The sequence below is a fragment of the Pelodiscus sinensis genome, chromosome 9 (genome assembly GCF_052426305.1).
Source record: "Pelodiscus sinensis isolate ZL-2025 chromosome 9, ASM5242630v1, whole genome shotgun sequence".
Classification (NCBI taxonomy): domain Eukaryota; kingdom Metazoa; phylum Chordata; order Testudines; family Trionychidae; genus Pelodiscus; species Pelodiscus sinensis.
The window spans coordinates 60,558,554-60,575,637 of NC_143060.1; the positions used below are offsets into that span (position 1 = coordinate 60,558,554).

The 17,084-nt window shown below is 54.5% G+C and overlaps 1 protein-coding gene across 1 annotated transcript in view; it reads right to left on the minus strand.

Annotated features, from left to right (window-relative positions):
- Positions 1-204: 204 nt before the first annotated feature.
- The window catches only part of CACNA1E (calcium voltage-gated channel subunit alpha1 E), a 264,872-nt gene continuing 247,992 nt past the window's right edge, over positions 205-17,084 (minus strand). Inside the window, exons 40-48 of the mRNA XM_075936805.2 lie at positions 16,284-16,389; positions 14,926-15,033; positions 14,358-14,458; positions 12,937-13,043; positions 9,651-9,759; positions 7,492-7,620; positions 5,349-5,529; positions 2,999-3,189; positions 205-860 (exon numbers count right to left, since the gene is read on the minus strand). Coding sequence (XP_075792920.2) covers positions 318-860; positions 2,999-3,189; positions 5,349-5,529; positions 7,492-7,620; positions 9,651-9,759; positions 12,937-13,043; positions 14,358-14,458; positions 14,926-15,033; positions 16,284-16,389 — 1,575 coding nt within the window. The 3' untranslated portion in view covers positions 205-317. The remainder of the gene's footprint in view (positions 861-2,998; positions 3,190-5,348; positions 5,530-7,491; positions 7,621-9,650; positions 9,760-12,936; positions 13,044-14,357; positions 14,459-14,925; positions 15,034-16,283; positions 16,390-17,084) is intronic.

Sequence of the window (17,084 nt, forward strand, 5' to 3'; positions counted from 1 at the left end):
GCTGTGGTCCCCCTGGCTGCTTCCTGCTGAGTTTCGCTTGGCCGTGGATCCCCCTCTCTGGTCTCCCCTAGGCACAAAGTCCTGTTTTGCTCGGGAGGGGCGTTTCCGTGCTTTCCACACGCGTCCTTACCGGAGCGGGGGTCGTGCAAGCAAATCAAATGCTTCTTTGTGCAGAAAAAAGGGAGGGAAGGTCAGCAGGTTGGCTTTTTTTTTTTTTTTTTTGCACAAAGACTTTTTATTTCCCCCCGCATTTGATTTTGGGTTCGCTTCATTCCCACCCGTGGTGAAGAGCATGCATCCGAGGGAGGGAGCAGCCTCTAGCATTTGTCATCTTCTTCCGTGTCGCTGAGCACGTCGATGCTAGCCCCACACATCACCCCCTGCGCAGCGGCCCCTCTCCTCCGCCGCCGGTAGTGCCCGTTGGGCATCTGCCAGCCGTGCCGCAGGGGCGGGGCTGACCCGATGGTGTTGGAGCGGCCCAGGCTGGTGGCCACGGCGGCCTCGAAGGTGAGCGTCTCCTCCTCGCCGCAGTCCGAGGCGTGGGAGTCGTCGTGCAGGGCCAGGTATGGCTCTGAGATGTAGCGCTGGGGGGTGGAGTGCCGGCTCTGCTTGCCCGGCGGAGAGCTGGAAGACTCGGTCAGGCAGGTGTCATTCATCTCCAGCACCTGGGAGAACAGAGGGGACCCCCCCTCGCTCTCGTCAGGCTGCGGAGAGGTGTCCCCGGAGTGCCGCATCAGGGAGGCGTAAGAGAGGAGCGGACGTGGCTTCGGGGGGACGGGCGGGAGCTGCCGGCGACCTCGTCGCGGGGTGCTGGTGTCAGAGATGGAGGGGATGGAGCTTTCGCTCAGGGAGCCCGTGCCCTGCGAAATGGAAGGGGACAGATCTGTTGACAGTGCAGCAGGGATGGGATGGGTTGGCCAAAAGCCGCTCGATGAAAAGTCACCTCGTTACTCCCACAGAGGCCTCGTCTCGCTCGTTAGCCGGGGGAGCCTGGTCCTGAGCTCAACCTGTGAACTCCTGGGAATACCTCAACCTGGTTTGTCTTTGTCTTGCATTACACCGAGTCCACCCCGCCACGCCCCGCCGCACCGCACGGGGCTGTGAAAAGGGCCACGCCCTGTGCCATGGGGTTGGATCAGTGGATCTCAAACGGTGGGGTGGGACCCCCAACCTCATTTCCATGGGGGCCCTGGGGCTGGCTGAGACTTGCTGGGTCGGGGGCCAAAGCCAAGCCTGAGCCCCACTGCCCGGGGTGGAAGTCTGAGGGCTTCAGCCTCGGGTGGCAGGACTCAGATTACAGATGACAGGGCCTCCACCCCGGGTGATTGGACTCAGGGTTTGGCTTTGCTCTCCCACCTGGGGCAGTTGGACTCGCATGGGCTTACGCTTCGCTTTGGGTGATAATCATGGTTATCAGAAGGGGGACAAGGGGCAATGAAGTTTGAAAGCCCCAGACTTAGATCAACCAACCCCCCCGGCAGACACCACTAGGTCGAGGAAGAGTGCTGCCAGAGTCGGGAAGCGTCTCAGCTACAGCAGCGGAGCCGCGGCGCTGAGGCAGGGCCCCGTAGCACAGACACACCCACCGGCTACGACCGCTGCAGCTGTGCGGCGGGAGGGCTTCAGCGTACCCACTCGCCACACCAATGCAGGGGTTCTCCTGACGGGACACTAATCCACCGCCTGGAGGGGTAGTAGCCAGGCTGAGGGAGGAATTCTTCTGGCAAGCTCACGCAGTCTACCCCCGGGGTTGGCTCAGCTTAACTATGTCTCCGAAAGGTGTGATCTTTTCACACCCCTGGGAGACGCAGCTCTGCCAAGGTAGCTGTTCGGCGTGAACCTGCTCCTAGTGAAGACAAGGCCTGAGGGAATGAGGACAGAGAAAACAGGGAGGAGGAAACTGTCTCCGGGGTTCCCACTTTCCTTCAGTGACCTCGCAATGGCGTGCGTTGGGCCTCGCAGGCCTGCACTCGGTGCCTCGCAAAAGTGCACCGGCCAGGCTGGGGACGGAGGTCGGATCCCCACATGGCGTCAGTAGTAATTGATGGTGTTCCCAGGCACACTGCCAAAGGAACTGTGCATGCAAACAGGCCTGACTTAGCTGGTTGGATGAGTGCCAAATGGGGGTACGTGCTACCAAGCAGAATGGGAGCATTTCACGCCCACGCAGCACGGGTGTACGTGTCTGGGAGAGGGGCAAGGCCTGGAAAAGCAGGGCCTGGGTTGCGGTGGGATGGTGGGAGGGAAGCAAACCCTCAGACTGCAATGGAGGTTGGGGGTTGAATGTGGCTGAGGCTCCTCCGGCAAGGAGCTAGATCAGGCCTGAGCAAAACACCTTCCGTGGGCTGGATCCGGGAGATGTCCGGATCCAGCAGGGAGCCTCAGGCACACTCCCTGCTTGCCCTGCTTCCGCACACTGCTCAGAAAAGCAGCTGCCGGGTCTTTTGTGTGAGCTGGAGGGGAGGGGGGAGTGGTGCTTCAAGAGCTGCTCCCGCCCCCAGCACAATCCCATTGGCCGATTTCTAGTCAATGGGAGCTGCCTGTTTCAAGAACAGGCAGTGCACCAAGCACCCCACCCCCTCCCCTCAGGCTCTGCAGCTAGAAGGGGGCTAGATTTACGTTCCCAGGCACTGGACTTTCCCAGCACCAGCCCACAAAGGCTGCGTTAGGGTAACACAACAAGGCCCAGTATGGTCTAGTGGACGGAGCCCTGAACGGGGACTCGGGCGTCCTGTTCCAGGCTCGGCCATGGACTGGCTCTGCCACCTAGGCCCCTCCACCTGTCTGTGCCCATCTTGTCCAGCCCTCCTCCATCTTGTCCAGTTCGACTGTGAGCTCTGGGGGGCAGTGTCTGCCTCCTGCTAGGTGTTTGCACAGTGTCTAGCACAATGGGACCCCAGTGTGTCCCTAATACACTGAATAGTTGGCCACAGGCTGCCTAACCCCAGAGATAGGAGTGCAGGAATCCCAGTGTTTGGGCTGCTGGGCTCATCCCTACCTGCCTGTTGGGCGTCTGCGACCTGCCCTCGCTGGGCGACCGGGACTGGCGCCGGACGGGAGACTCGCCCTCTGCCTGCGGACTCCGCTCCTCCGAGTTGCAGCGGGAGATGTCCGGGGACAGCAAGTGCTTGCGCTCTTTGGATCGCCCCCGCTCTCTGCCACCTGCGCGGTGCGTCTCAGACCTGTGGCCTGGGGAGGACAAAGCCAGCCTGTCAGGCTCCCTTGTGGGACAGCTGCCGGGAATCGTTCCAAGTGAGGGCCCGGAGGTCACAAGCACGCGAGGAGGGGGCGGTCGTGTTAACTCGGACTCAGAGCTCCCGCTCCCGTGCTCTCTCCACCCAGCTAAACTCAACACTTCCTCCAAGCCAGACGGGCTGGGGCTGTCCCTGTACCTCGGACCCTGACAGCAACCTCTGCCTGTGGAGTGTCTCTAGAACCCTGTGCAGGTGCAAATTGGTATCCGCATCCCCCTCTGCAAAACTGGTCTGCAGCTCTCTGCACCCACAGCTGCGGCTACCCGTGGCTACAGAGCGGATACCCACAAATTTACAGGGGTCTAGACACAAAATAGAAAGTGGTAGATTTGTGCGGCTCTGTGCATCTGTACTGCCTAGTAACTTTGTAACCCCCTCCCCTTTCCCCTCCGCGCAGGGCTTGTGACAGTCCTTCCGATTTCCTTAACCGCCCCTCAACATCGCGGTTCTTGTCTGTTTTCAGTCTGCGGAGGCGCTGGTCGTAGCATGGAAATTCCTCGGACACCGTGGGCCGCTTTCTCCTCCTGCAGCCCCTTCAGAGCCATACAGCTCCCTCCTCCCACACGTCTGCTCTTGTTTGATTGGGCCATTTCCTCCCCACTGCCCAGGGACCTTTGGCCTGTCAGAACCAAGCAGGCCCCGTGATTCTGTCACAGCTGGGAACGCCTGGCCAGCCTCAAACACAACTCTGCCTCCACCCTCCAGGCACAGACCTCCCATTGGCTGCCACTGGCTGCAGGCTTAGCATCTGAACTTTCCTTCTCCTCCCGCAGCTCCTGTGCCCCTAAACCTGCCCGTCACCTCACACCACCCTCCGCGCTGCTCAAATTCTCCTCCACGCCTGAGGGTGCACAGAACGCTGCAGCCGCTGACTCCCTGGCCACGTCGGGATCCAGTTCACACCAAGTCTCCTCTGGACTGACTCCAGCTTAGCTGCCAGCCCTGATTGCTCTTTCCTCCTCACTGCCCTGGGCACAGCTCCTGGACACACACCAAACCACTGCGCCGTTTTGTTTTGGCATCCCTGGGTAGCCCCCTCTTCCTGTCACATAAACGGCACTGGCCAGCCAGAAAGCCAGCGGCGTTGCAGTGACTCCGGCAGGGAGAGCCAGAGTAGAGGATTTGCAGTCATACACATAAGGCAGGGATGGCAAACTCATACCCCTGCCGCTCCTGACACTGCTGGGGACAGGGGACGGATGGGCGTTGCTGTAGAAGAGGGCTGGTGGCTCCATACAACTCATGGATGTGCTACTGCTGGTGCCCAAGAGCAACAGGGGATTGGGTGAGGAGTGGCCCCTTTCAGGGCGAGAAGAGGAACACCCCAGAGTGAGCAGAGCTGAGCGAGGTAGACACAGGAGCAAGGGCCTAGTGGGTAGCCTGATCCTAGGGATCTGGGACCGAGCTGTTTTGTGACACACTGCAGCTGGAGGAATAATGGTGTGGAATATCATCTCCACACCTGGTACGAGGTCGCCTTTCTCTTTGCAGCCCCTGCATCTTGCTGGCTCATGGATTCAGATTTCACAACAAATCGATGTCTCCCTTGCCTGTATCTCTTAGGAGCTCCCTCCATGCCATGCTCCGTGCGAAGCCCTTCACATTTAATCCCATGTACTCAGTGCTTTTTTTGTTTATAAACAAAACAAACAAACAAACAAAAAAAAGGTGCTGGTACTCTAGGGGAAAAGTTATTGAGAAAAAAAAAGCTGGGGTGGGGCTGGCATTGCCCTTTTAAGAGATGTGGCCCCTTTAAGACACACGGCCCAGCCGACAGTCGGACATTTGCTACAAAGGTGCCAGTAAGCTCCGTTCTTTTGAGGTAAACTCTGACCGGAGGTGCCGGTACTGCGTCACAAAAAAAGCACTGTGTGTACTGTCCTAGGGCACACTTTGCATGAGAAGAGAAATGCACGGTGACACATCGGGATTGGATTGTACGTCTAGCTCTTGATTCTGCACCATCCTCTTTGGGCGGCATGCCCCTGATTCCGCCATACCCCGTCGGAAAACTGACGCGCCGTCGGCAGAAAGGAGCGGATTACCCACCCAAAGGAGATTCCTGTCCGGCAGGCAAAAGACACCCCCTCTCACCTGCGTCCGCATTGAGGCGGCGAGCAGATAGCTGCAGCGAGGCGTGGTAACTGCGCCGGCGTGACTTGTAGGTGTTCTCGCTGCTCCGCTCCATGGAGAACTCATCCAGCCAGGAGCTGTTGGGACGCTTGTCCCGGATGGTGGAGAACGATCGTCTCATAGAGCTGGTGTCTGTCACCACCTGGAAATGCACCCCAGGGGGCGATCAATGGAAGCCAGCAGCAGTGGGAGGGGGAGGCAGGAGGGCCACTCTGAAGTCAGGGTGTCTACTAGCGGAGGGGACTAGAACAGTCTCTCCTACTCAGACACCTTCCAGGAGGCCGTGCAGGAAACGGAACAGCAAAAACTCCAGAGCGGCTCCAGCATCTCTCCCCCAGCTCAAGAGACAGGGCCAGAGTCAGCAGTGCAGAAAAAGGGAGCACAGAGGAAATTCCAAAGGGAAGCTTCTCTTGGCTCATTCGCTCCCCTGGCTCTCTCCTTCTCAATTTATTAACTACTGCCGTATTTCTGTGTACCCCTTGGCCTGTCCCACCAGCCCACCACCCTGCCCTCCATGTGCTACTCCTTCCCCATTGGCCCTCACTCTCACTTGTCTTCATCGTCAACTACCCCCCTTCTAACTTTATTCACTCTCCAGCTCCTTCCCCCCCATTTCTACTCCATCCATCTCCCCCTTCCACCGCCTTATGCCTCCCCATTCTCCTCTCCTATCTCAAAGGATCCTTCATGGTTTCCATTCCACTTCTTTCTTCGCCATTTCTTTCCCCTCCTGTAATCCATCTCTTGTTTTCTTCCCTCTCTCCACTCGTCTTCTCACCGTCTTTACTGCCCATTGGTTGTCACTGCTTCGGCTGGTTTCTTGCCGTATCTGCACTTCTGTTCTCCATCCTTTTTCTTCCGTTCTTCCTCCCCCCCCCCCAACCCCCTCTTCTTGTATTTTGCTCCCTCTCTTTTCCTGTGCCTTCTCTCTGACTTGCTTCTCCCGCCACCCCAGGCTTTTCCCGTGTTTTTCCCTTTAAAGCAAAGAGATTTCCTTCCATTTCCCTCCGGGTCCTCTGCACTGTTCCCGTGTTGCCTCCCATCCCTTCTCTGTGTTCAGCCCGTCCCCCCAGAGGTAGCCCCTCCCCTCTGTGCCTGATGAGAGAGCAGCATCTGGGTCCATTTGGGCCGACCCAGCCTATCTGAGGCTGGTTGGGCAGACAGTAGTTGGGAAAGTTACCACAAAGAGCCATCAAACATCCGTCCATTGACAGGTGCCAGACCGCCAGTGCAGTCTGGGGCATCGGCAGAGAAAGGTCTTACCCCCGCACGCCCCACAGGGCCTCGGTAGGCAAGCAATGGGGCTTTCACCCAAGGAGAACCCTAGGAAGTTTGTAGCCCACCCCTTTGACATGGGAGGGCCTGTTAATGCTGCCCCAGCTCCTGAAGAAACATGAGTCCGGATACTCCCTGCCAAAGGGCTATGAAAACAACCCCAGAAAAGCCATCAGGTCTCAGCCAAAACAGACTACGAGCCAGACAGACAGAAAAACCAGGCAGACACACAACGAGATGGAGCATGGCCCGGACTGATCCAAACAGACTGCCCAGGCCAGACAGGCGTGTTTTGGGACAATGGCGGAAGAAGGAAAGCAGAGGCCGGGACTCATCGGTCGAAATATTTGCCAGGTGGGGCGGGGGAGGGACATTTTGAAAATGTTGCATGTTGGAGGACACACCAATGAGCCAGTCCTGCTGTGGCCCACCATGGTGCTGGGCTAGGGGGAGCAAAAGGAGGGTCCTAGGGTTTGGGGTCTATCTTGGGAGACCTGGGTTCCATTCCCTGCTCCACCACAGGCTTCCTGTGTGGCCTGGGGCAAGCCTCTCCATGCCTCAGTTTCCCATCTGTACAATGGGGGATAACTGTCCTGCCTCTTGGGGGGTTGTGAGGTGCAATAGGAATGGGGGCCATGTCAACACCTAAGACAGACTGTTTCCCAATACCACCTAGCTAGGCAAAAGCAGGAGTGATGCCTAGCACACGGCCGTAAGGCCTGGCAGGGCAGAAACACACGTCTCCCAGGGAAAAATATGGGCTCTCCTTCCACAGCAGACAGCTCCCGCCATGTTCTGCTTCTCCGGCTATGGCTTCGCTCGGTGTTACCTGGGGATCCACAGTCAGGCGTGGCATGGAGGAGGCCCTCCCAGCTACAGCGCGCTCCTGCGTGTCCACGGGGAGATAGTTGCCACGGTTAGAGGGCTGCACTCTTTGAAACTCTCTAACCTCTGGCTCCTGGAAACAAACACACAGCCAAGCTCGTGGGATTTTGTTTGCGGAGGTCACCACCCCTCGCCTGTGCTCCTGGCAGATTGGGAGCCACGTGGCAGGAGGGGAACCTGCGCCCTTCCAACCGAGTGCAGTTGTTTGGGTGGCCACGCAGTAAGAATGGCTGGATTCAGTATTAATAGCCATTTCCTTGCATAGTGTCCCAGGCATTATTCCAGGCTCTCCTACAGAGACCCGGCTCACCAATTCTGGCCCCTAGGCTCACTTCTCTACTTTTTTATTTTAGCAAGGAGAGAGGAAAACCTAGACTGATTGTTCTAACTCCCTGGAACAGCTACACTTCTGCTGCTTAGTTTTATTTTATTTAATTTTATTTTTTAACTTGCAGGATCTTTTCCACTTTGATTTTTTTTCTAAAACTTTGTAAAGGCTTTTCCAGTCGGGTCCGAGTTAAATGATTCAGAAAGGGCTCAACTGGCATATCGGTATATTTTGGTCAATTTCCGACTTTCAAACTTGCTTCTGTTTTGCTCAAAGAGGAAAAACGGAAGCAAGTGTCACTGCTTTGGGTTGCCAGGAAGTGACGTCACATACATAGGGGTCATCACCAGGAAGTGACAACAGAAGGGATGGATTCAAACCCCTTCTTCATTGCCAGCGGTTACCAGGAAAGGCTGACCGGGCAGTTTCCATTGGTGGTGGAAGGGCTGAATTCAGTGGAGAGGTGCCATGTGTGTGGTACAGAATTCAGAGAGAAAGAGCTACAAACTCTGAGAAGCATACAGATCAGACTGGAAATGTACAGTGATACAACACTGCTGTCCCACAAGGGTACGAGCGGTGCCCAGATGCACACACGTGTACATATATACGCACACACAGACACTAGTGCTGCTGACCAGAATGTGGGCATATGTGTATGTTCACGTTTGTGCGACACAGTTCAACAGTCCAGTTTTGAGAATGGACACTGGCACTGACAACAAGATGAACACGAACCCCAAAGCAGCAGATACCATCGTTCAGCACAGGGAAACCCCCTGAAATGAGCATTTAATAAAAGGAATCGACCTGTGAAGAAAAGGATAGTTTACTGCCTGATATCAATGCACGGAAACCCAGCATCACCAGGGGCCCTCCCAGGCTGTGGTACTTTCTTGGGACTTGTGTCCTAGGCCCAGAGACAGAGAGGGGTTTACACTGGGCTGGTCAGGTGTTCTTTAGAAACAGCCTCCGGGACATGGCATCCTCAGTGGCTCTGATGGCCACAGAGGGGCCAGATCCTTAGCTGCTGAGTTCTGCTGATGTACACCAGCCGGCCATTGGGCTCACCTGTCCATATGTGGCACGTGCCCATTTCGCATCTCCACACTGCTGCCCACCAGGCCTGGGCACGATCTGAAACGCACCGGGATGCGCTCAGGACAGCTGTACAAACACGGCTCGCTCTGTCTCCTCTCACTTGTCAAGCAGCCAGAGGGGCCCAGGCACGGTACACCGGGGGGGCGAAGCAGGGCCCTCCATGTGCTGAATGTGTGAAGAGCCATTTGAAGCCCATCTGCTTTACTGAGCAAGCATTCCCAGGTGAAAAGCAGCTCAGGGGAAGGGCCGAGTGTGGAATGGGTTTCCGTCAGAGCGCCATCCTGGTGTGGCCTGTTTTAAGATCTGACCCCACTGAGGTCAATGAATGGAAATAGTCAGTGGGCTCGGTGCTGACTCTGTGGGTGCTCTGGGGCTGGAGCACCCACAGGAAAAAAATAGTGAATGCTCAGCACCCACCAGCCACCTGTCAATCATCTGAGATGCTTGGGGGAGAGGACAGAGATGGGGCAGGAAGAGGTGGAGGGAGGGTTGGGCCTCGGGGCAGAGCAGGGGTCGGTGCAGGAAGAGGTGGAGAGAGGGCGGGGCATTGGGGGAAGGGGTGGAGGGAGGGCGGGCCCTTGGGGAAGGGGGGCAGAGTGAAAGCATAAGCAAGAGAGTTGGTTTTTTTGCGTGGGCCCCAGAAGTGGTGCATTAAAGGCAGGGCACTGCTTTACCAGAGATTGCTGCTCCTGGAACTGCCCGTGAGTCGGATCCATACAAGCCAGCTGGAATATCTCTTGAGGAGAGAGCGGACTCATCGACGGGTACCCACTCCGGCTGCTCCTGCAAAGGCATCCCGACGTCAGAGAAACAGCGAGAGAACAGCTCTCCATGCTGCGGTCGCTGACGGCCCCTCTCGCTCCAACCTCTTACAGGGAGAGCAGAGATCCCATTTCACTCTGGCGGGCAGGCTGTGAACTGAAATGAACAACGTTCCCTCTCTCCTGCACCCTCCAAGTTGGTGTTCCTGCGTGCTGTGCTGACAGCCGGCAGGACACCGAAAAGGGATATCCGGGGTGCCACCTGCAACGTGGGAGCACAACGACGGTTCCAAAAGGAGCGCCCCCCTGGCTGGCATGCCTGTCTGACAGTCGCAAGAGCCTTCCTGTTCAACTAATGGACCTTGGGTTTCCCTGAGAAGCAGTACAGCTCTTTGGCAACTTTGGTACTGCAGCCACCTGCCCTGGGGATAGCTCTGCTCACCGGGCTGGTATCACTAAAGCGACGTGCATGTGCCTGAGGGTCACGCTGTCTCGGAGTGAGCCGTGTCACTCGTGACAGGCGTGTCAATCACGTCCAAGAATTACAGAAGTTTTCTTTTTCCTCTTTTTTTTCCAGGTGAATTTAGAGCTGGTGGAACCCACCAGATTCCCAGACGGAAAGGCACACTGCCTCTTGGAAAAGGTACAGCAAGAGTAGAGATAGGGCAAGCTTCCTTATTTGTGCTGCCTGCCCCACAGGGACATCTCTAGTGACAGGAGGTTAAAGCTGTCTCCATGCCACATTTCTCATTTCTCCCTTGGCCTCTCTGCTGGGATGGCTGTGGTGGTGTTTGCCTCCTGGGAACAGGGCTGAGTCCATGGGCTCACTTTACACATAGGAAACGGAAACCAGATAGCAAAGACTTAGAATCCTAGGGTGGGCAGAGCCCTTGAGAAGTCATCAAGTCCGATCCCCTGTGTGGAGGGACAACCAAGTAAACCTAAAGTATCCTTGAAAGGCTTCTGTCCAACTTGTTTTTAAATGATGATGGAGATTCTACGACCTTCCTGAGATAGCTAGACTAGAGCTTACCTACATTTAGGCCTTGTCTTCACTCCATGGAAGATCGAGGCTGCTGCGATTGATCGTCTGGAGTTTGATTTAGCAAGTCTAGTTAAGACTTGCTAAATTGAACTCAGAAGGTGCCCCCACCAGCATCCGGTACTCCTGCTCTTGACCTATTCAGACCCATTCTCCAATTTATTAAGGTCATTTTGAGTTTTAATTCCTGTCCTCCAAAGTGATCATATCTCTTCCAGCTTGGTGTCATTAACAAATTTTATAAGCACGCTTTCAAATCCATTATCCAAGTCATTAAAGAAAATATTGAATAGTATCAGACCCACAGAACCCCATAAGTTACACCTTCCCGATTGAAAAGCAAGCCATTGATAACTACTCTTTGAATACAGTCTTTCAACCAGTTGCGTGCCCACCTTACAGTAACGGTCCTCTCATGGATTGATAACTGGTTAAAGATAGGAAACAAAGGGTAGGAATAAAAAGTCAGCTCTCAGAATGGAGAGTGGTGTCCCTCAAGGGTCCGTACTGGGACCAATCCTATGCAACATATTCATAACTGATCTGGAAAAAGGGGTAAACAGTGAGGTGGCAAAATTAGCAGATGATACTAAACTGTGCAAGATAGTTAAGACCAAAGCAGACTGTGAAGAGCTTCAAAAGAATCTCACAAAACTAGGAGCCTGGGCAACAAAATGGCAAATGAAGTAATGCAAATTGGAAAACATATCCCAACTATTCATACAGAATGATGGGGAATAGATTAGCTAATACGAGTCAAGAGAGAGATCTTGGAGACATTGTGGATAGTTCTCTGAAAACATCCACTCAATGTGCAGCGGCAGTCAAAAAAGCAAACAGAATGTTAGGAATCATTAAAAAAGGGATAGAGAATAAGACAGAGAATATCTTATTGTCTTTGTATAAAGCCATAGCATGCCCACCTCTTGAATACGGCATACAGATGTGGTTACCTCATCTCAAAAAAGATATCTTTGCATTGGAAAAAGTTCAGAAAAGGGCAACAAAAATGTTTAGGGGTTTGGAATGGCTGCCATATGAAGAGACGTTAAAAAGACTAAGGGGGGATATGATAGAGATGTAGAAAATCATGACAGGTGTAGAGAAAGTGAATAAGGAAAAGTGATTTACTTATTCCCATAACCTAAGAACTAGGGGTCACCAAATGAAGTTAATAGGTAGGAGGTTTAAAACAAACAAAAGGAAGTATTACTTCATGCAGTGCACAGTCAACCTGTGGAACTCCTTGCCAGAGGATGTTGTGAAGACCAAGCCATTAACAGGGTTCAAAAAAAGAGCTAGATCAATTCATGGAGGTTAGTTCCATCAATGGCTATGAGCCAGGATGGGTAGGCACGGTATCCCTAGTCTCTGTTTGTCAGAGGCTGGAAATTGATAACAGAGGAGAGATCACTTGATGATGACCTGTTTTGTTCACTCCCTGTGGGGCACCTGGCATTGGCCAACACAACTGGGCTAGAGTCACATGGGCAACAGTGGGACAACTGCAGACCGTGTGCTCCCCCGACTCCAAAATAACGTTTACTTTGGGGGTTAGGGCACTCACTGAGGAGACAGGAGACCTGGATTCAAGGCCCTATTCCAGGGTAGGGAGTCCCACATCCCTCAGGAGTGCTCTAACCAGTAGGGTATCGGGGGGATCTTCCTCCTCTATTTTTGTGAGCCCAACCGTTCATTTCCATCGCTCGTATGAAAAGGATCCAAAATGACACATTTCCCTTCATTGCACTGGAACCAACATTTTCCCAATGTTTCAGTTTCATTGGTTGTTCCAAAACATTTCAGGTTTGATGCAGGAATGGAAATATTTGGTGAGCGAATGGAAATTTTGGGAACTACCAATGAGCCAAACAAAGAGTTACACTGCCAGTTCGACATCTGTGTGGCTGCATATGTGCTGAGGCCCTCCAGGGGCTGAAATGCGGCTCTTTGGAACACACCCCTGGATCTCACCGTTCCGGACTCATCCCACAACGATCGAGATGTTTCCGCTGAATGCCAGGTTCCCTTTTCTCGTGGGCTCTGCCCACTACCCCATCGGCCTGGCCAATGTCATTTACTCAGGAAATAAAATGCTGCCTGTAGGAACAGGAATACGAGCACAGATATGCGACAGGCGTCAAGAGCCGTACTTACAGGCCTGAAAGGGTGTCCTGCTGAAGGTAAGGCAAAGCTTTGGCATTCGAAAGGATCTCTGGAGGCAGGGAAGAAGGCTCCATGCGCTGGAACATAGGCGCGTTTTTCTGTAATAAAAAGCAACCAGACTGAGTCGGCTTGAAGTGCAAAACATTTTGGCTGCCTAAAAACCAAATCCCTTGGACAGATGTTTAAAAAGCACGACCGTGCTCCCCCTGTCTGAACCCGTCTTCTGCACCATCTTCTATCTGTTCTGTGCAACCTCTACATTGCCTGCAGGACATTTGCCTTAAATCTCCCACCTCTTCTTGCCTTAAATCTTCCCACCTAAGTTTGCAGATGATACCAAACTGGGTGGGGTTGCAACTTCTTTGGCGGATAGGGACATAATTCAAAATGACCGTAGCAAGTTAGAGAAATGGTCAGAGGTAAACAGGATGAGGTTTAATAAAGAGAAATGCAAAGTGCTCCACTTAGGAAGGAACAATCAGTTCCATACATACAAGATGGGAAGCGACTGTCTAGGAAGGAGCATGGCGGAAAGGGATCTAGGGGTCATAGTGGACCACAAGTTGAATATGAGTCAACAGTGTGATGCTGTTGCAAAAAAAGCAAATATGATTCTAGGTTGTATCAACAGGTGTGTTGTAAGCAAAACTCGTGAAGTCATTCTGCCGCTCTACTCTGCACTAGTTAGGCCTCAGCTGGAGTACTGTGTCCAGTTCTGGGCGCCACATTTCAAGAACGATGTGGAGAAATTGGAAAGGGTACAGAGAAGAGCGACAAGAATGATTAAAGGTTTAGAGAACATGACCTATGAAGCCAGGCTTCATGAACTGGGCTTGTTTAGTTTGGAAAAAAGAAGATTAAGGGGGGACATGATAGCGGTTTTCAAATATCTAAAAGGGTGTCACAAGGAGGAAGGAGAAAATTTGTTCCTCTTGGTTTCTGAGGACAGGACAAGGAGTAATGGGCTTAAAGTGCAGCAGGGGAGGTTTAGATTGGACATTAGGAAAAAATTCCTAACTGTCAGGGTGGTCAAATATTGGAATAAATTGCCAAGGGAGGTGGTGGAATCTCCCTCTCTGGAGATATTTAAGAACAGGTTAGATAGACATCTGTCAGGGATGGTGTAGACGGAGCTTGGTCCTGCCTTGAGGGCGGGGGGCTGGACTCGATGACCTCTCGAGGTCCTTTCCAGTCCTATGATTCTATGATTCTTGTGGCCTTCATCTCCTTCACTCACCAATCCCTTAAATCTCCAGATGGTCCCCCTCTTAGTGCCGTGCCAGCCACTTGCTCTCAGCAGGTTGAGAGTCCGTGTGTGGGTCAGCCTCGTCGCTAAAGGCCACGTTGATACAGGACCCTGACTCCCCACAGACAGAGAGCACCTGCCAGCTCTTGCAGTGGTTGAACCTCACCTGTTCCTCCAGCTGTTGCCTCTGCTTCTTTGCTTTGCTCTGCTTATAGTAGTCCATGATCATCATGGCGGCGTATATTTTGCCCACCGTCAGGTCGGTAGCTGCAAGCATAATGGGGAATGCTCTTCTGTTGGCAGCATCAATAGGCGGGATGGTCTGAAGACCCAAAGCCCACCCTTTTGCAATCTCCTGATGCCCATTTTACTCTCCTGATCCTTAAAAGACAAACTCTGGTTGGTGCTCCTGAAGAAATGGGATTAACAGACCAGGTACTGTGGGTGGAAATCCCTCTAGATTTAGGACAATCGGAGACACAAACCCCTTCCCCCGCCAATCAAAGAGGTCTGAGCTGAGAAGACCACTGCATGCTCTTTAGTTTTCGAGTGGCTCCAAGGCAGTGGGGTGGAGCAAGGAGACATTTCGTTTGTGTTCAGATAAATCTCTTCCAAGCTGCCCCTAAGCAGCGTGCTGCAGTTGGCACATTTCTGTGCCCCCTAGTGAGAGAGCCTCCCCACCCCCATAGGAACTGTAAGCAGTGGGCACAATGATGCAGCGGGAGGAGACTCACTTTTTGGCAGGGGCACTAGTACATCCAGCATCTTCTGAGACAGGTGAGGCCAGATGGCCAGAATCTCCTTTTGCAGCTCTGAATCCAACTGCTGCCAGTCTGCACCACCTGGAGCGGAGAGACAGAAGGGGTCTGCACAGACTGCCAATGGGGAGGGCAGCGCCTTCTGGTCAAAGCCAAGCTCCGTGGCCACGCTCTCCACCAGGATGGCCGCGTGGCATTGACTACCTGGGCCCTTGTGGGTCTCTCTACACTGAACGTAAGAACAGCCACACTGGGTCAGACCAATGGTCCATCTAGCCCAGTGTCCTGTCTGCTGAGAGCATCCGCCAGCGGTTTGGGAGGGCAGGGACAGAACAGGCAATCACCCAAGGGATGGAGCTCCCCTCCGACTTCGCTCCCTCTGGCTGTCATAGCCAGGAGATCCCGTCCTGCTCCCTGAGCACCGCGGCGCCAGTGGAAAGCTGCCCACCGGGAGGAGGCAGTGCCAGTGCTCACGAGGAGCCGAAGAGCGTTTCCGAGTGGATCGATCGGAAACGCAGCCACAAACTTTTGGCGGACAGGTAATGTTTTATTTGCATATTTGCATATTCATTGTGCAAATAATGAATTGGCAAATATGTGAATTAAATGTTACCGGTCCGCCAAAAGCCTCAGCCCCCAGTGCCAGCCCTGCCCCCAGGCCTCGCTACTAATAGCCCCACCCCTAGAATCCCCAGTGCCAGCTCCTCAGCCCGGATGCCCCAGTGCCCTCCCGTATCAGCCCCCCCACCTCTTAGAGTTCCTTAATACTTGCCCCACCCTCAGAGCTCCCCAGTATTAGCTTGCCCCCAGAGCACCCAGGGCCAGCCCCCTGCCTCTTAGAGACCCCCACCCTCAGAGCCCTCCAGCGCTAGCCCCGCCCCCAGAGTCCCTAGTGTCTGCTCTGCCCCCCCCCCCGCCACCTAGCCCTGCGCTGCCTCCCAGCCACCAGCCGAGCACTACTGCGCAGGTCGTGGCTGCTCTAAGGCTGTCGTGCCTGGCTCCCCTCCACCGTGCAGCAATGTGCTCTTCCGTGGCCGGGAAGAGAGGCCGCCCCTGCCCGGAGCTGGCTGGCTGAGAGGCGGGGCAGGACACACCTCTCCCGACAGCCGCGGTGGGAGAAGAGGCGCTGGGCGGCGTACCCCAGAGCTGCTGTGGCCCTCCATCCCTGCATCTAAGCCCTGGGCCATGAGTCCACATTTTGCCCCTCAATGTGCCCATGATGGCAGCCTGCCGGAGGAAGCAGATATGAACGAACAGCCGCAGCCCCTAGTCCATGGAGTCAGCTCCACCGCACGGCCCACCGTCTGCCCGGGGCTGCCGCTCCCCGCCCTTACCCTTAGCGATTTTGATGTCCAGCGCCGTTCGGATCAGCGCCATCAAGGTGGAGGTGAAATGGACCGTCATGTCCTCCGCCACAGGCATATTCATCAGCACCAGCCTCTGCGCAAGAGAGAGAGAACACAGCAGGCGACAAACAATATCGAAAAACACCTCAAGCAGGCAGGAGGGGGAAAAGCAAGAGAGCGTGTGAAACAGCACAGCCAAAAAAGAAGGGCAAGGATCGGGCCCTTCCTCCCATCCCAGCTCCTTCCCCTGCCACAATCCGGCTCACTGCCTTCCTAGGCCTGTCCTTCGGCTCTCCAGCACCCTACACCATAGCCCAAGAGCACCCTAGCCGGGGGACGGAGGGGTGTTCCCTGTGCTTTCGGAAAGGATTCCTGAAAACGCAGGGATTCAGCTCTGGAAATGACCGTGGGGGCAACAGACCCGGGGGATCGTTCCACCCTTCTGCTTCAGTGCAGCTCTGCCACCCTGCTGCCGCCCCTGCCCCGGGGACACCCCTGAACTCTGGCACTTCTGATCGGCTGGCTTGCCTAGTGTGCAACATCCTGGCGCCCCCTTTTTGCGTCTTTCCGAGATGACACTTGCCAGCATATGATCACACATGCACAGGATCCAACTTATCCAAGGGGAGAGAGAGAGAGTGCAGACGGAGAGAGGGAGGAAGGCGACCAAGGCAGGAGCGGGAAGGCCATGCTCCCTTCGCCCAGCAGGGGACAAACTCAAATGGCCAGATCCACTTTCCAGAGAGTATATTTTGCTCTGTGTATACGTCAGGATTTCCCTCTCCCCCG